General features: G+C 45.4%; 1 protein-coding gene across 3 annotated transcripts; it reads right to left on the reverse strand.

Annotated features, from left to right (window-relative positions):
- Window positions 1-3,902: 3,902 nt before the first annotated feature.
- On the reverse strand, window positions 3,903-20,842 carry LOC310867426 (uncharacterized protein). 3 transcript variants are annotated; one of them, XM_083777513.1, is made up of 12 exons: window positions 20,715-20,842; window positions 18,746-18,901; window positions 15,881-15,969; window positions 15,499-15,608; window positions 15,068-15,193; window positions 13,608-13,822; window positions 12,944-13,111; window positions 10,603-10,696; window positions 8,161-8,432; window positions 7,566-7,637; window positions 6,247-6,337; window positions 3,903-5,887 (listed from the first exon to the last, which is right to left on the reverse strand). In XM_083777513.1, the coding sequence occupies exons 2-12, from the start codon at window positions 18,884-18,886 to the stop codon at window positions 5,610-5,612; spliced, it is 1,656 nt and encodes a 551-aa protein (XP_083633639.1). In that variant the 5' UTR covers window positions 18,887-18,901; window positions 20,715-20,842; the 3' UTR covers window positions 3,903-5,609. The 3 variants fall into 3 exon arrangements, with proteins under 3 accessions (XP_083633639.1, XP_083633638.1, XP_083633637.1); XM_083777512.1 differs by having other exon boundaries at window positions 3,903-5,890; XM_083777511.1 differs by having other exon boundaries at window positions 3,903-5,905.
- Between the last annotated feature and the right edge of the window lie 6,368 nt (window positions 20,843-27,210).

Below are 27,210 nucleotides of genomic sequence, written 5' to 3' on the forward strand. Positions count from 1 at the left end.
TTTTCAAAGTTTTCATTTTCAAAAAATTGGCATAGCGCCCCCCTTTGACCAATTGGAGTAAGACTGGTTTCAGTGGTATTTGGCATGACCCTCTACCATACTGTACAGTTGCATACGCATATGAGGCTGCATGTATATTGATCAAAGATCCTTGGAGGAGATGCATTTGAACTGATTTTCATAATTCTAAATGGTGGGTGATCTAGAGGTCAGAGGTCAAAAGTAAGAGCACGATACTTGTGAAGCATATGTGTGGACGTTTTATTGCCGACAGTCAAACGGTTCATGAGCTATGCATGTTCAAAGTTTGTATTTTCAATTGAGTGCTATAGCGCCACCCTTTGGCCAATGGTTGTGGGCTTCGCATCCTCACCGTTTGGCATGGCCCTCTACCATATTTCCGAGTTTCACGAAAACCGAGTGCACGGTTCAGCCAGAACTGCTATTTCTGGCGGAAGGAGAAGAAAAAACAAAACAAAAACAATAAAGGTCCTTTCAGGACTGCTTGGTCCTTTAATACAAATTGTCCTTTTGGATTTAGGGAGAAGTGGTTCCATGATAACCCGACTCCACCAGATGGGGGCGGTATTGATTCACAACACAGCCTCCATCTGGGCTCTCAGGGGCCGGCGATGAACAGACCCGGCCCGGGTTCGAACCAATCAGCGCAGCTACGGGCGGTCACCTGTTTGGAAAAAAGGGAGGGCTTTCTTCAGCGAGCTACAGTGATCCCGGATGGAGGCTTGGTTGCGAAACAAAATGTGAGGCAGGCGTCTTTCATCTGGCGCAGTCGGGTTAGTTCTGTGAGGCGTTTACTAGGATGTACGGGCACTCGGGCAGCAGTGGATCAGCGATAGAGTGGCCACTATGGGGCAGCAGTGGCTCAGCGATAGAGTGGCCACTATGGGGCAGCAGTGGCTCAGCGATAGTGGCCACTATGGGGCAGCAGTGGGTCAGCGATAGTGGCCACTATGGGGCAGCAGTGGCTCAGCGATAGAGTGGCCACTATGGGGCAGCAGTGGGATAGAGTGGCCACTATGGGGCAGCAGTGGGATAGAGTGGCCACTATGGGGCAGCAGTGGGTCAGCGATAGTGGCCACTATGGGGCAGCAGTGGCTCAGCGATAGAGTGGCCACTATAGGGCAGCAGTGGCTCAGCGATAGAGTGGCCACTATAGGGCAGCAGTGGATCAGCGATAGAGTGGCCACTATGGGGCAGCAGTGGGATAGAGTGGCCACTATAGGGCAGCAGTGGGATAGAGTGGCCACTATAGGGCAGCAGTGGGATAGAGTGGCCACTATAGGGCAGCAGTGGCTCAGCGATAGAGTGGCCACTATGGGGCAGCAGTGGCTCAGCGATAGAGTGGCCACTATGGGGCAGCAGTGGCTCAGCGATAGAGAGGCCACTATGGGGCAGCAGTGGGATAGAGTGGCCACTATGGGGCAGCAGTGGGATAGAGTGGCCACTATGGGGCAGCAGTGGGATAGAGTGGCCACTATAGGGCAGCAGTGGCTCAGCGATAGAGTGGCCACTATAGGGCAGCAGTGGCTCAGCGATAGAGTGGCCACTATGGGGCAGCAGTGGCTCAGCGATAGAGAGGCCACTATGGGGCAGCAGTGGGATAGAGTGGCCACTATGGGGCAGCAGTGGGATAGAGTGGCCACTATGGGGCAGCAGTGGGATAGAGTGGCCACTATGGGGCAGCAGTGGGATAGAGTGGCCACTATGGGGCAGCAGTGGGATAGAGTGGCCACTATGGGGCAGCAGTGGCTCAGGTTAGCAGCCGGTCCGTGCGGCGGCAGCTGCCGATAACGTCTGCAGCAGTGTGCAGTGGCTCCCGACATCTGTTGCCGGTGAGACAAATGAGTGGCTGGTTAAAACTCACCTGTGGCTTCTCTGTGAGGTTAGGGCTAGGTTTAGGGTTTGAGGTAGGGTGTCGTGTGGCTGGTTAAAACTCAACCGTGGCTCCCAACATGCATTGCCGGTAAGACACATGCGTGGCTGGTTAAAACTCACCCAGGGGCTTCCCTGTGAGGTTAGGGATTGGGGTATAGGGCGTTGAAGATGCACTCACTCTCTTCAAAACATGGAGGGGAGCCGGGAATTAAACCGGGAACCTTCAGCTTCTCGAGCGGCCATCTCCACCTCCGGGGCCGCGGTGGCCATCAACTGCTCCGGAGAGATCATCTTCTCCCAGCCCTCCTCCAGCAGCGCCTCCTGTTCTCCTTTCTCCTCCTCCTCCGTCCTCTGCTCCTCGCGGCGCAGCGGCACCTGGAGTGATGGCACCTCCCCCTGGTCGAATCGCTCCTTCATCTCCTCCTTCTCAGGCAGACCTCCCCCCACCCCCACCTCCTCCTCCCCCGCCTCGCTCTTCTCATCTCCTCCGCCCCTTCTCCTCCTGGTCTCCTCCTCCACGAGGAGGCTCCTAGTCCTCCTGGTGGAGGCGTACTTCTCCCGGATGCGCTGCAGTCGCTCCTCCTTCCACCTCTTCTCCTCCTCCTCCGAGCGGACCACCACCTCCACCTCCTCGCCCTGGTTGCTCCTCCTCCTTGTGTTCTCCTGGTTCCAGAACCTGTGGTGGTTCAGCTGCGTCTCCACCTCCAGCAGCCGGAGCTCCCTGTCCCTCAGCCGCCGCTCCGCGTCTTGCGTCCGAGCGTAGAAGTATCCCGCCGTCAGCACGGCGAAGACGAACGACACGTAGGAGAATCCGAGCAGCGGCGTGGCGGCGGCGAGCGACACAGCGCCGACGCCCAGCAACGTCGTGCCAGGGGCACGAAACACGAGCTTAACCATCGTCGGTCGTTGCAGTTGTACCCTAGTAGAAGCGGAAGCTCTCGCTATAGGGGGGAGCAGCAATTGTACCCTAGTAGAACCGGAAGCTCTCACTATGGGGGGGAGCAGGTGCACGTTATTTATGCCGGGGCCGGCGGAGAGTTGACACCTTTATTTGCGTCCCCGAAAAACAGCCACGCTCTGATTGGACAGTGTTATGATGGCGTCACGGTTGCTACGGCAGCACCAGAGTAATCGAGTATGTTTGGAACTATAGCCCATGGGCCATATTCAGACCGCAGTCATGTTGCCAGCAAGGTGCTACCCAAGGTGAGCTTCCCATAGACAACCCATTCATCCAAACAGAACAGTCCTATCTAATTATATTAAAGAACGTCAAAATCACCAACATTGCAGCTGTAGGGAAAGCTTGAATTCTTTCAATCTGTAAAGTGTCTGTTTCATAAAAATCCACCGTAGACATTGTATGAGCTACTTCCTGTCAAGAAATTCCTTGCATGTGATTTTTTTCAAGTTTGAAAGCGTTTGTTGAATATCACTCAACTGTGCACATAGTGCAGCAGCAGGCAACAGGAGGTTGCTTTACTGATAACGAGCACTTCCATACTCATACTTATATTCATCTGCAAGGATCAAGTATTGACTGCATACATTAATATACTTTTCAGATGGTCGACATTTCTCGTTTAAAAAACATTTTTTAGTGGTCTCTTAAAATATTAAATTTTGTTTTAGATAGGATTTTTTTGATTGTCATGAGCTGTACGCCATAATCGTCAAGATTAAAACAAAAAAGGTTTTAAATACTTCACTTTATGCACAATTAATTGAGAATATATTAAAGTTTCACTTTTTTAATTGAATTACGGAAGAAAAACTTTTACACAATATTCCAATTCATTGAAATGGACCTGTATATAAAGATCTGCGCCAGTTTCACAATTTTTCTAAAATAGCAAACCTACAGGCTCGTGAGCTCGTAGATCTGCTGTTTTTCAACAGCTAAAGCATAAAATAATGCTTAAAACACCAAAAGGGGTCCCCGTTCAGAATGGGTCAATAGGATGATTCAACACTGATTGATAGAGTACTTTATTAACCGTTTGCATGGACGTACAGGACCGTACAAAACAATGTCTGCTAAAAGGATGAAACCAAAGAGAGCCTTTTGGCTTGTTTCCACTGATGTCCTCACGCTCAATAAGGGCCTTTCTCGGCCCCACCCCTCTCCCACTGTTTATATTGCGTTTAGTTTCCAAGATGGCCGCAGCACCAGGAGGGGGTGGGGCGGAGGTGACATATGCCCTTACTGAGCTGCATTCAAGACACTTGCCTTGTGTCTGACACCTGACTTGTGTCTGAACACAGCTTTGATGGATGTGTTCTGCCCCCCTCCCCCCATCAAACAAAACGTTTGGTCAAACCATATGGGCTTCCATTGGAAATGCATTGGAGATGGCCATTAAACACACAAGACAGGTGTCTTGAATGTGTGAAAGCAGCACAGTAAGGGCATATGTCAACCCCACCCGCTCACCTCCGCCCCACCCCGTCCCGGTGCTGCGGCCATCTTGGAAACTAAACACAATACAAACAATTGGAGAGGGGTGGGGCCCTTATTCATGGAAAACATTAAAGACAGACAGATACACTGTACACACTACTACGGGTATGTCGTGAACCAGTACAGATTACAGGACATTTATTCACAGAACCTTTCAAAACACACCAAATTAAATCACTATGAATCTGAGACAAACAATGACCATGTCCATTAATTAATCCTGTTACCTGGTAGTTCTAATGTGTTCATCCATTAATTCATCCTGATACTTAAATTACTTATACATTATATTATAAGTCATAATACTTCATGAACCTTGTTACAAGTTGTTAATATGCATAATTAAACATGTATAACACCATAATGCTTTATAAACTATTATATGCATTAACAATGTAGTTATAACACAATATAGACCCAACCTTAATATAAAGTCTTACCAGGCACGACGGCTAACATTGGGAGGAGATTTTAATTGCAGACTAATAAAAAAACTACTTATAAATCAAATAAAAGAACAGGTTTCAACAGCACCTTCCTGTACAACAATTCCGTAACCGTACTGAAATATTGAACGATACATATACTTATGATTACTTTCACTCCAACAATGCATTTCATGTTTTACTAATAAGTTACATACATTTAAGGGGAGAGGGGGGGGGGGCTGCTTCTCAACAGTGGGTCTGGGGAAAAGCGGACCCTCGGTACCTATGACCAAATGGACCCTTATCCCAGTGCAGTGTTCCTTTCGACAGCAAATTTTGATTTATTTTTAGTCATAGTCTTTTGACTAACATTTCATTTACCGCAAGTTTTTGTAACATTATAAATCACCTGGAATGTTTTGGGTTTAGTCCGGCGTTTTTACACAAGATGGCGCTGTTCCGCCTTTTCAAAACACACGCAAAAAAGGCCATGCAAGTCGTCCTTTGCAGTCAATGAGTTAACGCATGTAATGTATGTTTTCTAATCAAAATTAAAATCACCAAAGTAACTAGTAACTAAGGTTTTCAAATAATTGTAGTGAAGTAAAAGTACAAATTTTGGCTCCGAGATGTAGTGTAGAAGTACTGGAAATTGGAAATACTCAAGTAAAGTACAAATACCTCAGAATTGTAAAAAGTACAGTACTGTACTGTGCTAGTTACTTTCCTCCACTGGTTTTGATCCAGAAACAAGAATCAGAGATATTCAGATTCTAAAAAAAGGCCACACGTAGAGAAACTGACATTTACAAACTAACGTTACGCTACAATACCGGGAAGAAGTCTGAGTCCGTCAGCGAGACGCCGGCCTGCGATAGGCCGAGCTGCACGTCCGTCAGAGAGATGCCGGGCTGCGATAGGCCGAGCTGCGCGTGGGAGGCGGGGTTTGATGACGACGAAGTCACGGCGTGCTGATTGTTGGCCTGCTGCTCGGGGGGAGGAGCCGAGGAGGACAGGGAGGCGGGGAATGTGTTGGACGACGTCATGCTGTTGAACTGAGGCGACGCGGGGCTGATCCTCCGCTGCTGGCCACTGGAGGGCGCTGCTGCAACACAAAACCCTGAATGGTCACTCTTTATAGATTGCATGTATTCATTTATAACTTTATTTCAGTATTAATTTTGTCGACTAAAAAAAAACTATGGCGAAAAATGTTGGTCTAAAAGTGAGCTATGGTGACTAAAACCAATACTAAATATATTGACAATTAAAAAAATTATGTAAATGATTTAAAAATATTGACTGAAAGAATATATATTCAAAGATTTGCGCCACATTTTCACGATTTAAAAAAAATAGCAGACCTACAAGCTCGTAGCGCGGCACTCGGTGCCGCGCTACGAGCATGTAGATCGCCCAGAATGGATTAAGAAGGCTTTGATGCATTCTGGGTGTTATTACCTCTGAGCTGCTGCTGCTGTTGTTGCTGCTGCTGATGATGAAGATGATGAAGATGTGGCGCGAAGCTCTGGGCCCCCGGCCCTCCCCCCACCTGAGACAGAGGAGAGACACGGTTTCCATGGTGACAGAACCCCTCCCCCCTCCCGAGACATGACCCCTCCCCCCCCACCTGAGACAGAGGAGAGACACGGTTACCATGGTGACAGAACCCCTCCCCCCTCCAGAGACATGACCCCTCCCCCCCCCACCTGAGACAGAGGAGAGACACGGTTACCATGGTGACAGAACCCCTCCCCCCTCCAGAGACATGACCCCTCCCCCCCACCTGAGACAGAGGAGAGACACGGTTACCATGGTGACAGAACCCCTCCCCCCTCCAGAGACATGACCCCCCCCCCCCCACCTGAGACAGAGGAGAGACACGGTTACCATGGTGACAGAACCCCTCCCCCCTCCAGAGACATGACCCCTCCCCCCCCACCTGAGACAGAGGAGACACACGGTTACCATGGTGACAGAACCCCTCCCCCCACCTGAGACAGAGGAGAGACATGTTATACCATGTGGGTTGGATGTATGTTGGATGTGGTTGGATGTATAACGAATTGCATTTTCATAGCGCTTTTCCAAGTGCTCAAAGCGCTTTACAATGGTTCATTCATTCATACATTGGGAGGTGAAGCGGCGAACAGTCGACACCAGCGTCCTCACTTCCCACATTCAAACACCAACGGTGGCGAGCTCACACCGACCGACTCATTGGAGGCAGTGTAGGGTTCAGTGTCTTGCCTAAGGACAGGAGGAACCGGGATTCTAACCGCCGACCCCAGGGATCATTGGACGACCTGCTCTACCTCCTGAGCCACAGCCGCATGCAGATTTGCCGTTGGATCAGTGTTGATTTCGTCGACTAAAACTAAGAGAACTTTTTTTCGTCTTTTTTCACTGACAAAAACTAAATGGAAACTAAATGAAAACGAAGCTATAACGACTAAAACCAAGACTAAATATACTGACTATTTCGTCAACAAATAAAAACTAGACTAAAATGTTTCGAAGGGACTAGTGGACAAAAGATCCAGTATAAGTCATTTTACACTTGGTTTGAATGCTGAAAATAGCAGATCTACAAGCTCACAGAGCGACGCGTTGTGAGCTTATACGACCATTACGACGGCATCAAGGCCCGCCAAAACACATTTTAGTCGACTAAATCAACTGTAGAAACCTAGTGAAACCTATTCAAGAGACTATGACTAAAACTAAAATCAAAATTTGCTGCCAAAAACAACACTGCGTTGGATGCAGGTTGGATGTACCTGTTGTTGCAGCTTCCTCTTGGCCCTCCAGCGTGCGACCCTCAGCCTGGTCTTCTCGCGACGCTCTCGAACCTGCGACACAAGTCGTAAAGTGGTCCTTAGCAGGAGATGAGTTAACCAAACACATGCCTATACCTTGCCAGGGATTTCAGCCCTTTTTAGTGTTATTTTGTAGAACAAGAAATTTGCAACCCTCATGAACCCGGAAGCAGTAATCCGCCATTTCGTGCCTCCAGCTGGTCCCCTTCGCTAGCGTCAGAAGCGCAAATAACCACAACATGACGTAGCGATATCATCCTGATGACTACAACATGACGTAACGATATCATCCTGATGACTACAAAACAATGACTACAACATGACGTAGCGATATCATCCTGATGACTACAAAACAATGACTACAACATGACGTAGCGATATCATCCTGATGACTACAAAACAATGACTACAACATGACGTAGCGATATCATCCTGATGACTACAAAACAATGACTACAACATGACGTAGCGATATCATCCGCTCCCGACCGGATCATAAACCCGAAAAGCCCAGGCTAAGTGAATGTGCTATAATACAGTCAAGGGTGCAGTGTACCAGGTCGGCCAGCAGGGGCTGAGGCAGTGCTTTCTCCATCTCCCGCCGTCGGTTGATGCTGCGCCGTCGCAGCTCGTTGCGCCGCAGCTTGTACTCCTCGTACAGACTGAGGTCTTTGGACCAGCTGGTTCTGCTGGGGGGCCGTGGGGGCCCCACTGCCAGCACCGACGACGGGCCCCCACGGGGCCGCGAGGGGCCCGCCAGCATCGCCGGACCGCCCCGGAAACCGCCACCACCCATCGCGGGGGCTGCCGCCTGGTGGGCCATGAAATCTGGAGAGAGGAGAGGAGCAGTTCAGCCATATTGACCTGGGAACGATTCTACAAACAAGTTTTCTGAAAAACCCCATGTTTTTGTTCTCAAACATTTTCATGTCAAGGACCCCCAAGATTATATGTAATAGGCCGCCGACCCCCATCTGAATATATGTCGTTCCAGGGACCTCCCCCCAGAAGCAAAGATTTGAGTTAAAAATGTTCAATCCGAAAGAATATATTCAATGATTTGAGGCACATTTTCACGATTTAAAAAAAATAGCGCAGCACTCGGTGCAGTGCTATGAGCTTGTAGATAGATATTTTTCAATAGCTAAAGTAAAACATAATGCTTAAAACACTTCAAACTGGCTTCTGTGATTCCCCTAGTGAGTTTTAAAGGGATTGCCATGGTGGCCACACTTCCCAGACACTGCTCTTTAGGCATGTAACAATATATCGTATATCGCGATATATCGATATTACCACTACTGTTGGAGCAGCCATAAACTACACAGGTTCATCCCGATGTTCTGGGCATCTTTGTAATGTTAGTGTTAGTAAAAAGCAGGTAAAAGAGTAACGTTTGAGGCAGACTAACATCAGTCACTTTTCCATTAGAGATGCAACAATACTGATTTTTCAATTCCGATCCGATATATTAATTTTGAAATTTCCCGATATCCGATATTTGCCGATCCGATATTTGCTGTAGGCTACATAGCAAAACAAATAAATACAAAAAAATGTCAAAGAGGGGATGTTTATGGTTAAGTGTTTAACCTGTAAAAATAAGAATATGAACTGTTTAACCTGTAAACCTTAAGGAAATGGCAACCTGTTAATTAATACTATGGATTGTTATTATGTGCAAAGGTAAATTTTTACCCCTAAAGTGATGCCTGCATGTAACCTGTTAATTCATTCTATGGTTTATTATTAATAATAATAATAATAGTAATTATTATTGCTATATACACGTGGTACCTTTTTACCCCTAATGCGATGCTGGGAATTAGCTGCGCTATCATGTGAGAAAAGCCTTGAGCCTTACCGACAGAACTCGGGGAGAAAAAAAAAACCTCAGGACGTTTGTTATGGCGCTGGTGTTGCTACTTTAGTTTGCAAACTCTGTCTTTGTCTTAAGAATTGCACTACACTTACAATCTGAATCAGTGTTTGAGCTTCTGACAACAATGTCATGGTTTGATAACTGAGCCAATTATATAAAGACGGATTTTACCGCGACGACGACGTGCGCTTATTCTTCATCATCATCATCGTCGTCGTCACAGCAGAATTTTTTTCAATGGCAATAATAAAGTTACAAAGATTGAATCACATAGCGCTAAACAGCACGTGTGTGCAGTAAATATATAGCAGAAGAATGGATTACAAGAGCAATCTCATCAACAATGTCAGAACGCAGCTAGATAATAGGCTCCACCACACAACTGAACTGCATGCAGTGACTTGACTGATCCGTGCGACGACGGGTAAACTTTATACTTTTATTACTGTTAAGTAAATAGTCTCTGTTTGCAGTCTGTACATACTGGAGGTTGGATTCGCTCACTGCACTGTCTGTGCAGGACCGTAAACATTAAACACGTGTCCCCCTCCTGTATCGGAGCGTGTATCGGTGGCATCAAATCCGATCTCCGATACATTAATTAAGCTGGATCGGAGGCCGATACCGATATAATATCGGATCGGTTGCATCTCTATTTTCCATTCATTGTAGTAGAAGAGGTGGTTTAAACCGTAGATATGTCGTCTCCGCCTACAGGAAATACGTTGCCTGCGACCATGAGACGCGTTTCTGAATCGGTCTATAGTGGCCCTCTGGAGTGAGTGTGGAAATATAGTGGCCCTCTGCAGTGAGTGTGGAACTATAGTGGCCCTCTGGAGTGAGTGTGGAACTATAGTGGCCCTCTGGAGTGAGTGTGGAACTATAGTGGCCCTCTGGAGTGAGTGTGGAACTATAGTGGCCCTCTGCAGTGAGTGTGGAAATATAGTGGCCCTCTGGAGTGAGTGTGGAACTATAGTGGCCCTCTAGAGTGAGTGTGGAAAACAAGCCTGTGGCTATTTGAAAATAACAGATCTACAAGCTCACAAAGCATTGGCACACACTTGCCTGTGTGTGTGTGTGTGTGTGTGTGTTATTCTTGATGGTCATGTGACTTACAGCTGTGTGCTGCGCTGCTGAAGGTGACACGTTGACCCATGTGACTCCGCTGCTGGCCAGCAGAGGGTCCTGTTGTCCACTGAGACCTAGCCTCCTAAACAAAGACAGACGTTGAATGTCAAAAGCTGTCGACTACCTCTTGTTTTTGTGTCAATTTATATACAGATATTTATATTTATATACAGATGCATCAAAATATAAGAATATCGTGAAAACGAATTCTTCATTTTCTTGAATTTCTTCCATAATATAATTAATACTTATGTATGTATTAATAGTACAATACTCAATGTTGCGTATCAGTGGGACGTCATCGTGTTTAGCTGTTTAGCCGACGAGAACGAAAATCTTAAAATGCCTGGTCACAACCTAAGACAGAGATAAAAGCCTGGTCACAACCTAAGACAGAGAGAAAAGCCTGGTCACAACCTAAGACAGAGAGAAAAGCCTGGTCACAACCTAAGGCAGAGAGAAAAGCCTGGTCACAACCTAAGACAGAGAGAAAAGCCTGGTCGCAACCTAAGACAGAGAGAAAAGCCTGGTCACAACCTAAGACAGAGAGAAAAGCCTGGTCACAACCTAAGACAGAGAGAAAAGCCTGGTCACAACCTAAGACAAAGAGTAAAGCCTGGTCACAACCTAAGACAGAGAGAAAAGCCTGGTCACAACCTAAGACAGAGAGAAAAGCCTGGTCACAACCTAAGACAGAGAGAAAAGCCTGGTCACAACCTAAGGCAGAGAGAAAATCCTGGTCACAACCTAAGACAGAGAGAAAAGCCTGGTCACAACCTAAGACAGAGAGAAAAGCCTGGTCACAACCTAAGACAGAGATAAAAGCCTGGTCACAACCTAAGGCAGAGAGAAAAGCCTGGTCACAACCTAAGACAGAGAGAAAAGCCTGGTCACAACCTAAGACAGAGAGAAAAGCCTGGTCACAACCTAAGGCAGAGAGAAAAGCCTGGTCACAACCTAAGACAGAGAGAAAAGTCTGGTCACAACCTAAGACAGAGAGAAAAGCCTGGTCACAACCTAAGGCAGAGAGAAAAGCCTGGTCACAACCTAAGGCAGAGAGTGCATAGCCGGAAGTGTCGGACCGGAACATCCGTCAGATGTAGTTCCCCCGGATACGATATTTTCCGACCAATCACAACACTTGTTTCATACACGGAGAATGAAAACAGATTTGTAAAGCGCCAACGTCATTTCCCTGAGCGGAACTTCCGCCATATTCCAGCAGTGGACTCTACAGCGTAGGTCGTGCCCAGCGTGACCAAACGGATAGTAGGGGCAGACAGTGAGACACTGTGTGACCTTTGACACTGACCTCTAAGGTTGGGCGATATGCCAATTTTTTTCAACCGCCGATTGACGATGTATTCGTGTCATAAAAGTAGAGTGAGAACAGCTCACTGCAGGTCGCAAAAAAGCCAGATCTACAAGCTCTCAAGGCGCCGCGTCCTGCCTGTTTTCGCAGCTCCGTTCGCTAGGCGTTGAGAGCTTGTAGATCAGTCTGTTTCTGCAGACTGCAGCGCAGCTGCGCAGCCAGGGTAACTTGCTCCCTTCCCTCCCCGCACCGGTCGTCGGAGGCTCGGAGTCGGAGCGGAGCAGCGGAGCCCACAAGCTGCTGCTGCAGCCGGTCTGATCCACACAGGCTCTCAAGGCATCGCGTCCTGCCTGTTTTTGCAGTGCCGTTCGCTACACGTTGAGAGCTTGTAGATCTGTCTATTTTTGCAGCGCTGGTGTCGGGGTCCGTTCACGTTGTCAATCAAAATAACTTAGATTACAGGCGGAGATGAAGTTCAATCAGTGGGTTGCACCAGTATTGGCTACACGCTAAGGTAATGAATGATCCCCGTGCCTATACACTAACACTAGTAGACAGTTTTTTTATTTCCCCCCCCGCCACTCACGGGTGGCGCATTGGGATTGTGATGAGACACGAGACAGCAGTGTGCATTCTGTTGTGACTGTATATTATTAAACTGCATGGGTCTGGACTCCGGAGCTTAAACAACATGTAGGCTACAGTCTCCCTCGGCTCCCAGGCAGGCTCCCAGCCTTTACTCTGGCTGGCGGCTGCCGTAAGTGCCGTGCCCCGGTGCCCGATGCTGCTGACAGTGCTGAGTGCGGGGACTGTGGGAGCATACCATTATAACGGGACGGATTTCCACCCGGCCGCTGTTACTACTTTGCTGGGCCAAATTGATTCACATGTTGCTCACACTTTACAGGTTATCTGGGCTAAATCGTCCCGAGAAATCGCCTAATAAAAATATTCGGCGATTGGATTCGTATATTCGCGATTGACGATGTATTCGTATCGTCACCCAACCCTACTGACCTCCGACCCAGGAAGTGGTCCTGGTAGATGGAAGTCGGGAAGCAGAGTCGCCAGCACCTCCTGCGGCTCCTCGACCTCCTCCTTGATGCAAATCACCTCCTCTTCCTGTTGAAACTCCTCCTCTTCCTGTTGAAACTCCTCCTCTTCCTGTTGAAACTCCTGCTTCACCTAAGAACAAACACCATGGTGTAATATAGTAATAGTAATAGTAATAGTAAGAATCAGAATCAGAATCAGTATCAGAATCAGAATCAGAATCAGAATCAGAATCAGAATCAGAATAAGAATAAGAATAAGAATAAGAATAAGAATAATAAATATAGCTGAAAGCAGCATGAGTCAAGCCATGAAAGCTTAAAGAGCTGCTTGGAGACTGGAGATGACGTCCCTTTTTATGACACTGTTTGGCTGAAGGGGTTGTCTGTACAAGCAGGGTCCAGACTACACACAAATTAATGGAAATGCAAATTTCAAGGGTGGTTAACCTGGCTACGAAAACCGGCCTCATGGTGGCGCTCTAATGGGAAAATCTGAGAAACTCAGGGCAGAGGTTCTGCTCTGCCATGCAGGGAGTGTGTGTGTGTGTATGCGCGCGCAATTTCGCAGCGACCGGGCCAACGGTGTTGGAGATTAGCTGTTTAAAAAACAGTGTGTGTGTGTGTACCTGTGGGGTCATGGTGGAGCTGTCAGCTTGGGGTCGGAGGTCAGGCGACGGCAGGGGGGCGGAGGAGGGTCCGGGGGCAGGGCCGGGGAGGTCCATGGTGATTGGCTGCAGGCCGGAGGCAGGGCCGAGGAGGTCCATGGTGATTGGCTGCAGGCTAAGCTCCGCCCACACACACTCATCAGACTCCTCCCCTTCCTCCTTCCTGGCCACGCCCTCTGTGAACAGACCAGGTCAGAGGGGTCAAGGGTCATCGTACAAGAGTGCAGGGTTGCCAGATTCAAGCAACCAGGTCCACGAAAACAACTACCTATTACTGTGAGCATTTCTACGTTGTGAGCTTGCAGATCTGCTATTCAAAAATAATCACACCCGTGTGAAGTGAGGGAAGATCTTATCATCATACATACATCATCTCATTCCGGCAAATCACAATTTGCTTTTGTCTTCAATGTTTGTGTGTACACAAACACTCAAAGCTGGACATTCATTGTCAATGGCATTCAATGTTTGTGTTGGGACAATGTTACCCTCAAAGCTGGACATAGGAGGGGCTAGCGCCCCTCAACAAAATCTGGAAAAGGGCACAAAACATGTTCCAGATTCAGATGGCCCCCTCTATCTTAATCTGTTGGGTGTTCGTCAGGGACAAGCCTGAGATCAATACCTTTAAATTCAGGGATAGGGATAGGCTGGGATCAAGCCCAAAAATAAAACTACACTTTATAAACAAGCCCAAATAAACAAATACACTTTAGAAACAAACACTTAATAAACAAGCCCAAATAAACAACTACACTTTATAAACAAGCCCAAATAATCAATTACACTTTAGAAACAAGCCCAAATAAACAACTACACTTTAGAAACAAGCCCAAATAAACAACTACACTATAGAAACAAGCCCAAATAAACAACTACACTTTAGAAACAAGCCCAAATAAACAACTACACTTAATAAACAAGCCCAAATAAACAACTACACTTCATAAACAAGCCCAAATAAACAACTACACTATAGAAACAAGCCCAAATAAACAACTACACTTTAGAAACAAGCCCAAATAAACAACTACACTTTAGAAACAAGCCCAAATAAACTACACTTTATAAACAAGCCCAAATAAACAACTACACTTCATAAACAACTACACTATAGAAACAAGCCCAAATAAACAACTACACTTTAGAAACAAGGCCAAAGAAACAACTACACTTTAGAAACAAGCCCAAATAATCAACTACACTTTAGAAACAAGCCCAAATAATCAACTACACTTTAGAAACAAGCCCAAATATACATTAAACTTTAGAAACAAGCCCAAATAAACAACTACACTTTAAAAACAAGGCCAAATAAACAACTGCCGAAGAAACGGCAGAGCTCAAATAGCAATATGTACAAGAGACTTTACAGAAAAAAAGCCCAACATCGCTTACAGTAAGCAGACGTGGCAACACACCTTTCAGAGTGAGCGGTGGAGGGGGTGTGTCCATGTGATCCTCTGAGGGGGCAGAGCCTGGCGTCTCCACGGCGACCAGGGAGGAGGAGGAGCTAAGTCTGGCGGGAGGCGGTCTGCTCCGGCTCGCTAAAACACCACAACACATCAGGCGCTCAGACATGAGGGTTGTGAGCTTGTAGATCGGCTATTTTAACTTTGACAAAATTGTCAGTGTATTAGTTTTAGTCCTCATAACTTAGCTTATATTTCGTTTGTCTTTGGAAAAGGTAGTCTATGAACATTTTTCATCATAGTTTTAGTCACACACACACACACACACACACACACACACACACACACACACACACACACACACACACACACACACACACACACACACACACACACACACACACACACACACACACACACACACACAAACTTTTCCTCACTGTGGCCGCTGATCCTTGGCGGTAGCTCTGCCCCCTGGGCATGGCCTCTCTGTTGCAGCATCTCCTCCTCCACGCCCTGACGATAATACTTCAGCTTCAGCTCCGCGTACCTGCAGTACCACACAACACCACTATGAATTGTCTCCACCAGGCCTACCTGAGCACAGCTCTGGTGGTGAACCTCTGCCCCCTGGAGGCCTACCTGAGCATAGCTCTGGTGGTGAAACTCTGCCCCCTGCAGGCCTACCTGAGCATAGCTCTGGTGGTGAAACTCTGCCCCCTGCAGGCCTACCTGAGCATAGCTCTGGTGGTGAAACTCTGCCCCCTGTAGGCCTACCTGAGCATAGCTCTGGTGGTGAAACTCTGCCCCCTGCAGGCCTACCTGAGCATAGCTCTGGTCTTGTCGTTGTCCTTCTCCCTCAGGATCTTCTCTCTCTGCAGCGCCGTCAGCTCCTTCTTCAGGCTGGACACCTGGTGGACAGTGGAGGAACTGCGTCACTGTCCATTCTCACAGCAAACTTTCATTTAGTTTGTAGTCATAGTCAGCTTACAATAGATGCGCCACATCTCTGTACGCGAGTGTGTGTGCGTGCGTGCGTGATTGAGCCTGATGTGTGTTTTTATGCAAAACAAATGCTTGGAATGGATTCAGCATCAAGAACACACCCTAGTTTAAAATGTCACATGCTACTTGTGGCCATACTGTACAGGCCATTTAACACTTTCCCCTCAGACAATTTCTTTGCAAGTAGGTCAAATAATTATATTATTAAGGTTGTGCGATATTTCGGTTTCACGGTTTAATACGGTTCAATTATATCATTAAGGTTTCGTCTGTCAAAACCGGCAAACCGTTTTGCGTTGGGTGGCCGTGATGATTGTTTACGGAATCAGTAGAGAATGGCAGCATCGCATGGTCCATCCGTCCGTCTGTGTCTGACTAAATTCTTGTGCCAGTTGCCGACTTGCCGTGCTCTCCCCCGCCCACCTCCCCCTAACGTGCATGCACCATGACAGGCAACGCTGAAGCCAAGTGACACACAAGCGCTAAATAATAAACTAGCCGTGTGTGTGTGTGTGTGTGTGTGTGTGTGTGTGTGTGTGTGTGTGTGGGTGGGTGCGTGCGTGCGCTGTATGGTTTACGTCAAGTCACAAAATCACTTGTTGCTGTGGATCGCTATGACACAGAGCTATGCTGGGACAGTCACAGAACAGATTCGTTGCAGCTCAGCATTGCAAAAATATTCCTATCATCAACAGCAACTGGCCCACTCTCTGTCAGGCATGAACTAAACTCATTTGATCATGCTGAAATAATCTGATGCGAGACAACGGCTGCGCCTCCACTTCCAATCTAGAATTAATTATACGTCGCCGTACTGCGGAGTGCGTGCAGAAAATAGCCGATCTACAAGCTTACAGCGCGTCGTCGCGCATTGTTTATGGATGCGTTCATGACTCGTTTCTGTCACATCATAAGATACTAATGTAATGGATAAAATAATCACTGAGATCAACTCGGAGCAAACACTGTTTGCCTGTTCCTGGGGCTCAATACATTACGGTAGGCAGAGAAGGACAAGACAGGCGAACATGACTGACGATACATTACAATAGCGAAAGGGGCCATCTTGTGGCGATAGACTGTAATAGCAGTCTCTGATTAACAAAATTAAATAATGCGAACGCATGGGCAGGCCACGTTAAAATTAATTAGACGGTAAAACCGAAAAACAGGGTATTTTGGGACAATAGGCAATATTAAACCGGGGTTTTAAAATGTCCCAAACCGCCCAACCTTAATTATTATTGGACTATTAAGAGAAATATCTACAACTCAATGTAACATTATCACTATTGACTGAGGCAGAGAAATACCTACAACTCAATGTAACATTATCACTATTGACTGAGGCAGAGAAATACCTACAACTCAATGTGACATTATCACTATTGACTGAGGCAGAGAAATACCTACAACTCAATGTGACATTATCACTATTGACTGAGGCAGAGAAATACCTACAACTCAATGTAACATTATCATATCATATCATCATCATCATCATATCATCATCATCATCATCATACTATAATTCACCGAATGTCTGAGTGTGTGTCCGCGTGTCTGTCTGTGTGTCAGAAACAGTGCCGTAACTCCTTACTGCCTGCACCAATCACTCCCACTTTTCACACAGGCATTGACCATATGAATATGGAGGGCGTAACGAAGCCCTTTTTTCGATTTGACACATTAATGATTATTAATTAATTTATTAGTCAATTACAAACGCACCCGGGCGCAGTACCCTTCATGGCCACAAGGGGGGGCAAATATCTACGGGTAAGGACTAGTCACTTACAACTCAGGGTGCTCCAAACAAACTTATAGGGGATTCACACTATGGTCCCGGGTGCGCACTCGGGACCACTTGGCAGATGTTGTGGTAGTGTGAATGATGCGTACCGTTCCCGGGAGCGGATTGCCCAACCGTCCCCGGGACCGCATGGGGGGCGGGTCTCTGGACCGTTGAAGTGTATTCAGATACGGATTGTTCCAATGTGAATGCATGCGTACCTAAAGAAGGAAGTGGACTGTTTTTTTTAAGAACGTGACATAATCTCTAGTCGACAAGCCAAGCGTCAACAAAAACAAAACACACAGCCGCTGCAGTGCTGCACAACGTGTAACACCAGCTCATTTCTCAATGCCGCACGTCTCCTGTTGAATCTGCGTATACGCGCAGCACCGCAGTACGCGCTGATCTTATTACACGTGGCTCTTGGGCTTTGCTTGGCATAGTTTCCAAAGTAAAACAAAATAATAATAATAATGCTAAAGTAGAAATAGAATCTATTGCAAACTAATATCAAACACGACACTGGAGCACAGAACTGACTGACACAGTGAATAGCAGGCAGGCTGACAGACAGTAGTATAACGGCAAAGAGGCAATGCAATTCAGTGTGTCTGGATTTATTTGAGACAATGTCGCACAGTTGATGGTCAGTGTCCGTGCGCGCCAGCCATCAAGCACACCGTCATCAGGAGGATTCAAGTGTGTTATGCAAGTGTACCCGGGTGCGCTGTTGAATCTCGGGTAATGTGAATCATGGCCATCGGGGACAACCGTATTCGGAAACGGTTCCAATGAAACGGATTCAGTCCGTCTCAGTGTGAATCCCCTATCAGAGTCCCAGAGTTTTGACACCACCACAACGCCCCGCCCCCCTCTCCCCCCTTTACCTGGGCCTTGAGCTCCTCGAACTTGACCCCTACGACCTTCAGCATCTCGGCCAGGACGGTCTCCACGGCCCCGTTGACCGCCCGCTCGACCACCGTCCCCATCTGACCCCGGATCAGCGACACCGCGATGCTCACGTCCATCACAGCAGATCTGACCTGCAAGACCACACAGAGCTCAGAGACACGTCCATCACAACAACAGATCTGATCTGCAAGACCACACAGAGGGGGTTTAGATCTACAAGCTCACGTTGTGACTGTGAGCTTGCAGATCTGCTATAGTATAGAGTCAGTCGGTCCATCCTCTGAGTCGCGGACGTCATTTCTCTGTTGATTTGGCAGCAAATTTTGATTTTAGTTTTAGTCATAGTTTTCATTTTGTTTTTAGTCACATTTTAGTCACCCGAAAAGTTTTTTGGTGTTAGTTTTAGTTGACTAATGTCATGAGATTTTAGTCGACCAAATCTACAGTTGATTTAGTCGACTAAAATGTATTTTGGCGGGCCTTGATGCCGTCGAAATGACAGATTTTACACTTTACAAAATAGCCCATCTACAAGCTCACGGGACGCATTGTGAGCTTGTAGATCGGCTATTTTCATCATGCAACAAAGTGTAAAATTACTTATACTGGATCTCTTGTCCACTAGTCCCTTCCTAAAAATGTTTTAGGTGGCGAGGTGACCACCGGAGCTGAAATAACGTTGAGCGGTGGTGAGTAAAAACAGAGAGAAGGGCTGGGGCGGTGGTTTGCTCTTCACCACGGCTCGTGACGTCATGTTGTAGTTCGGTGGTCACCTCACCACCGAAAGTCCATACTATGAATAACGCTTAAGACAGCCCTCCGAGCCCTATCCACAAGGAGGAGCAGTGCACCAAAGCATTATGGGAACTGTAGTCCAGGAAGGAAGTGAGCCCACTGTCGAGGGCATCGGAGACGCTACATACTAATTACTACACAGGTTGTGTTTATAACCACACCCCAAGTTAAGTTTACTGAGGTTAGGGTTAAGGCCTATTCATAGTCTGGATTTTCGGTGGTGAGGTGACCACCGCTCCGGTGGTGAGCTGACCACCGGAGCTGAAATAACGTTGAGCGGTGGTGAGTAAAAACAGAGAGAAGGGCTGGAGCGGTGGCGGTGGTTTGCTCTTCACCGCGGCTCGTGACGTCATGTTGTAGTTCGGTGGTCACCCCACCACCGAAAATCCAGACTATGTATGAGCCTTTAGGGTTAGGCTGTCAATCACAGCGACTGGCCAATCACAGCACGTCGACTGCACAACCCGTGTAGGCTTTGGTATGTCGCATCGGAGACACTGAGCTCACTGCTAAAATCTAAAATGTCTAAAACCACAATTTACACACATAAAGACCCCCAGGAAAGTGTTCTAAATCTTCTAAACATCATTATCAATATTTGTTTTGCAAAAAGGGTGAAGTGTCCCTTTAAGGATCTGCAGTTGTTTAACAATAATTTAAGACATGAACAAGACCATGCATGGGTCCATTTGGTTTCATTTCACACTCAAAAGAGTTAAAGGTCTATAAGGGTCCATTTGGTTACCTACAATACTCTTAGCTGGGGACCACCTGGAACCTCCTCAAGACAGACAGACAGACACAATCTATACAGACAGTGTTGACAGCTTGTATATCTGCTATTTTCAACCCAGACAGCAGTCCAATGCACTTTGAGAACCATCATATTATTATAAATGATGTCACCATTAAAGTGCATGGCATCGGGCCATCGGCTGTGTAGACTGCAGATCTACAAGCTCACAACGCGTCGTGAGCTTGTAGATCTGCCGGGTTTCTTTCTTTTTTCAAACGGTTAAATACAAGAATGAAAAAAATAATAATAATAAAACGTCAGAAATGATATGTTTGCATCAAACGAGAGATCGATAAAGTGATCTATTGTTGGTCTATTAGATCTAATCGTCTCGATGTGACTGGCCACAGTACCTTTGAAGTCCTTCTGTTGAGTTATACACTGTTGAGTTATACACTAGATGTTTGTTTGTGTTTAAAAACACCAAACATTTAAAACAACAACCCTCTCACGGTTAGAGGAGAAAAATAATAATAACGCTAACTACTTCCGGGACGATGTGACGTCATCTCTGCAGTGTTGCCAGAACGTGTGAGAAAAACAAGCAGCCATGGGCTGTTTGGAAATAGCAGATCTATCAAATCAAATCATGCAGCCGCCATGTCTAAGGAAACAAGAGAATACTGGGCTGTTTTGAAATAGCAGATCTACAAGCTCACTGTGGGCTCTCTGTGGGCTTTGTGGGCTAACAACATAATGGCATGGGGGGGTCCCTGGCACAACATATGTTTAGAAGTAGGCTATTGTAGGGTCCTTGACATGATGAAGAAACAACAGGACACAAACATAAATCCTGGGGGAGTCAGTATAGGATACAAAAGTATGTCCTCCCAGTGGGGGCTCCTCTAATCACTTGCAGATGAGTGAGTCAGTAGGATAATAAACAACTATACACTTTAGAAACAAGCCCAAATAATCAACTACACGTTAGAAACAAGCCCAAATAGAAACAATAAAGGAAAAATAATAATAATAATAATAATAATAATAAAACGCAACCAGCAATACTACCAATATTTACAGTACAAGCAACTGTACATAAGAAATAAGCCCAAAGTCGCTTATAACGAACAGACATGGCAACACTGCATTTCTGCAGCGCAGCGTTTTGAGGCCGACGGCGACCCCAGGTGGACGCTGTGAGAACTGCATGAATAGGATGTGGTCCCAGGTCACCCCAAAAGTACTTCATTGTTCTTCTTCACTTTTACACAAGTAAAAGTATCAATACTGCAATGTAGAAATACTCTGTTACAAGTTGAAGTCCTGTATTCAACATTTACTTGAGTAAAAGTACAAAAGTATCAAAATATACTTGTAAAGTAGGATACAACAGTACTGTAGTCCTCCCGGTGGGGGCTCCTCACTGGCAGGTGAGTCAGTATAGGAATTAATTGGCATGCAGACTGAATTGGGGAGAAAAACGCGGTATAGCCTAGTGGTTCTCTAAATTAGTATGTAGCTATCTGTCCACCACGGACCCCCAGTATTTGTGTTGTTAAGGGGAGAGAGAGAGAGAGAGAGAGAGAGAGAGAGAGAGAGAGAGAGAGAGAGAGAGAGAGAGAGAGAGAGAGATAGGGAGAGGGAGGGGGAGAGAGTGAGCAAGAAAGAGAAAAAGGCAGAGAGAGAGAGAGGCAAAGAGAGAGACAGAGGCAGAGAGAGAGAGGCAGAGAGAGATAGATAGAGAGAGAGAGAGAGAGAGAGAGAGAGAGAGAGAGAGAGAGAGAGAGAGAGAGAGAGAGAGAGAGAGAGAGAGGCAAAGAAAGAGACAGAGGCAGAGAGAGAGAGAGAGGCAGAGAGAGATAGATAGAGAGAGAGAGAGAGAGAGAGAGAGAGAGAGAGAGAGAGAGAGAGAGAGAGAGGCAAAGAAAGAGAGAGAGGCAGAGAGAGAGAGAGGTTGACTCCATACAGCCCAGAGTAACGGAACAGAGCACACAGCAGGACAAGGACTTGTCTTAAGGTACTGTAGGTGTTAAATAGTTACTTTATTAACTCTATGATTTCTATCACTGTGTTAGACTGATATATACTATAGTCTATTTCTATGTTTTTATATTCTACTGTTAGACTGATGATCCAATAGTCTATTTCTATGTTTATATATTCTACTGTTAGACTGATGATCCAATAGTCTATTTCTATGTTTTTATATTCTACTGTTAGACTGATGATCCAATAGTCTATTTCTATGTTTATATATTCTACAGTACTGTTAGACTGATGATAGGTGCTTGGTTTACTATGTATTTGATGCATTACCTTATGCTGTTCTTACTTCTTACTGTAAATCACTCTGGATTAAGAGTGTCTGATAAATGCTTCCATGATATATTAGCCTATATAATATTGTAATATATGTGGTATAATATTGTAATATATTATAGATTGTAAACTGTCAGTGTGATGTAGTTAACAGTAAACATCAGGATGTTTCAGGGACTTATTGAATATCTAAGTTGTCACATTTGTCCATCCTTCACATCGTCAACGTTTACTCTCTTTACCCTTTATGATGTCATTATTACAATGGAATGATCCTTCCTTCCTTCCTTCCTTCCTTCCTTCCTGCCTGCCTGCCTGCCTTCCTTCCTTCCTTCCTTCCTTCCTTCCTTCCTTCCTTCCTTCTCCGTCCAGATCTACAATGCGTCTCTCCTCAGTGTCTGTCAGCCGCGTCACATTCCTCCTGGCGTGGATCCATCTGCTCCTCTGGCCCTGCAGTGACGGCAGCAGGGCCCACGGCCTACTCAGCGGTCCACCCAGCGATGGGAGCAAGGCTCACGGCCCACCCAGCGATGGGAGCAAGGCCCACGGTCCACCCAGAGGTCCACCCAGCGATGGGAGCAAGGCCCACGGTCCACCCAGCGATGGGAGCAAGGCCCAGGGTCGACCCAGCGGTCCACCCAGCGATGTGAGCAAAGACCACGGTCCACCCAGAGGTCCACCCAGCGATGGGAGCAAGGACCACAGTCCACCCAGCGATGGGAGCAAGGCCCACGGTCCACCCAGCGGTCCACCCAGCGATGGAAGCAAGGACCACAGACCACCCAAAGGTCAACCCAGCAATGGGAGCAAGGCCCATGGTCCACTCAGAGGTCCACCCAATGGGTCTTCTCCTCCTGGTCAGTGGTGTAAAGTAACTCATTACATTTAGTAGGGCAGCTGAGAGGCTCCGACAGCACCCGAGTGGCATGTTTTCATAACATGGTTTGTTGGGACCCTTATGGTGTCTAGTTACGTTTTCTTCTTGTTGCCCGGATCAAATAATGTCCCATGGGGGGTATTTTTTAACCCTTTCTTACACCTAACCCCAAAATTAACTATACAATGGAGCTAAAACAAAATACCATAACTCTTGAACTAAACAACATGCAGAGACAAATGGACAATTTTTTTCTATATGATTTGGACCCAGGCAATTCAGTAAAGTGGTTATTATTAAGATTCAAGCAAATCTTCACTCCATTTCAGGACAAAAAACGCCAAAGATTACCAGAAAACGTTCAAATCACATCTATACGTCTCTTTGTACAAAATGTTTGAGGTGTATTCTTTTTTACCACATGCTTTTTAGGACCCTTATGGTGTCTAATTAAGATGTCTTCTTGTTGCCCAGGTCAAATAATGTCACAAGGGATTCATTGTAACCCTTTCTTACACCTATCGCCAAAACAAACCATTGATGGAGATAATAGAAATTCCATAACTCTTGTACATACAGAGACAACTAGCCACATTATTCTATATAATTTGGACCCAAGGAATTTGTTAACGTGGTTATTATTAAGATTCAATCACATCTTGACTCTATTTCAGGACAGAAACAACAAAACACGATCAGAAAACGTTTAGAAGAGGCCCCAGGAAGGGGTCCATGTGCACCCCCGCCTTTTTTCTTCTAGTTTGGATTATTGGCATCCATATGGGACCTCTAATATACAGATTTTGATGATCCCAAGAAAACAAAAAGGTCCAAAGTGTGTTTTGTTATGTTTCATTACCTGCATAATCGCTGGATGGAAGTAACACCGCGAGACTGTCTTTCAGAGAATGTGTGAAAATTTAGAGATAGACCAATTTGATTCTAGACAACCTCAGGTTTCAAATGGGACCAACCTTGTCATGCCACCTTGTTGGGAAGGGGGTGAATACTATAGCATCAATAGAGCGTCGCAGGCCCGCCCCCTTTCAGAACGACGAGTGGCCCAGCAAATGATTCTCCATTCATTTTCTCCATAGCCTTTTCAAAAAGTATTTATATAAAGACGGTTACACCGCGGACAAAGCCAACTAGGATCGTGACAAATCATGACAACAAACAATATTTTGTGCCGATCAAATAATTTGAAAGAAGAAAATAAAGGCAGGATACAACACTATTTGTTTTGTTTTTCTTCTTAGGCCTACTAATTATTTGATCGTCCCAAACATTGTAATTATTGTCATGATTTGTCACGATCCGAGTTGGCTTTGTCTGTGGCGTAACCGTCTTTAAATAAATACTTTTTGAAAAGCCTATGGAGAAAATGAATGGAGAATCATTTCCTGGGCCACTCGTCGTTCTGAAAGGGTGCGGGACTGCGAAGCTCTATAGACCCCATACACAGGCCACTGTACTATAGACAGCATCTCAACTCAACTCAACTCAACACAAAATGTATTTATAAAGCACATTTGACTCTACGTATATATACGGACCCCGACAATAGGGGACGCCATATCCCAAGTCTGTATACGTACCCCAACGTATACTCATTTATTAGATCCCCATTAGCTTACTCTGAGTCACAGCAGCTATTCTTCCTGGGGTCTTAAACATATCATCATTAAAACATTTCTTCCATATTATTACATACAATCACATAAAACACTCATCCAACACAACAATACAACACAAAACAACTCATGATCCCTCTACTATAGCCTACAGATAGCTAGCTCCACAGTACAATCAAATCTTCAACATTGATAATAAAGTAAATATATATTATAATGGGATATATAGCTCATATGCATCTCTTTCACATCTCTTGAGTGAACAAAAACAACTTCAGCTTCTTCTTAATACTTATCCTCATGAACAAAAAACATGGGTAAAGAGTTCCATGCCACCATTGCTCTGTAATGGACTGTTCTTTGTTTAACATTTGTTCTACATGAAGGCCACTGAGTAAAATAATGAGAACAATGATAAATTATTATAAAGTATTGCTTTTGATTGATTGATTGAAATATTTATTAACAGTTTGTAGAATTTACAGTACATTTTAAGCACAAACTCAATACAAAGACTGTCAACTGTGAGTGGACGACCCAATTAAGCATTACACTTGTTTACAACAGGGTCCACATTGTTCAATTCATCAAAACATTTAAAGACATACAAACATTTAGAGACATACAAATAGACATTTCTATGTAGCTAAATTCATCATATGGGAAGCAAAAAAGGGAAAAGATACAATATACAGTGAGGGAAAATGGGGTGGGGGGGGGTGGGGGGGATTCAGATTTTACAGAGGCCAGTTTCGAATTGCAGCCATCCGTAGGTGCCCTTTGAGAGCGGTTTTGAAGGAGTCAAGGGATTCACATGTCTTAATGACTGTTGGTAGGGCGTTCCACATTTTGGTGGCATAGGAGCGAAAAGAATTTAGTCCCTTGTTTGTGCCGAATCTGGGTTGTACATGGTTTGTTGCACTCCCTCTGGTGTTGTGGGTGTGGACTTCGTTTACATTAAGGAAGTATTTAGACAGGTACATGGGTATCTTGGTGGGGTTTTAGTTGTGATGATGTTTTATAAGTTACTTTCTTTTGTATTGGACCAAATTACTGCACAGTAATCTAATCTCTGGGATAACACTAATGCTTGTACTAATTGTTTGGTTAAGTATTTAGGCAAGTATTTCCTACAATGTTTTATAGCACCCATACCTCTGCACATGTTTTTCACCATCTGATTATTCCAGGACATTTTATTATCGACAGTAATAACATCAGTTTTACTTGGTATCCCCTATGGTTAAGTGTAAAGTTAGTGCAGCTTTTAATGAGTGATTTGAACCCAATACTATACATTTTGTCTTTTCTTTATTCAGAACCAGTTTATTTATTTCCTTCCATTTCTCTATTTGTTTTAATTCATAATTTAAAACTCTTGCAAGTTCACTAGAGGACGTATATGTTATAGTCGTCCGTGTACATCGCAACGGTGGCATGTTTTAAAATTAAAGGCAGATCTTTCACAAAAATAGAAAATAAAAGCGGACACAAAGAACTTCCCTGAGGCACACCACAACTCACTGGCTTCCACCCAGAATAGCTTCCATTAAAGTATACAGTATATTTCCAAGTGCTTCGAATCCATAACATCTCAATTTATTCAGTAAAAGCATCTAGATTAGAACATCAAATGCTGCACTTAAATCTAACAGTACAGCAACGACTAAAATGTTATCATATATTTCAGTCATCCAATCATCTGCCATCCGAGTTAATGCCGTGGTTGTGGAGTGCCCCTTCCTACTGTATATGCATGCTGGTATACTGTATTTACATAATTGTTACAGAAGTATTCTTGAATTTGTTGATACACTATTCTCTCCATAATTGTACTCAAGGCTGGTGATAGATTTATTGGTCTGCTATTTTTTACATGAGAAAGGTTCTTTACTACATGGGGTAAAAAAAAAATACACCTCAAACATTTTGTACAAAGAGAAGTATAGATGAGATTTGAAAATGTTCTGGTCGTTTTTGGCTGTGGTTTTCTGGTCGTTTTTGTCAAGATGAGTCAAGATCATAGACTGTAAAAAATATGGACAAAGCGTTCCCCGGGTCTAACATGAACGTAAA

The sequence above is a fragment of the Protomyctophum parallelum genome (genome assembly GCF_964188405.1).
Source record: "Protomyctophum parallelum genome assembly, chromosome: 11".
NCBI lineage: Eukaryota > Metazoa > Chordata > Actinopteri > Myctophiformes > Myctophidae > Protomyctophum > Protomyctophum parallelum.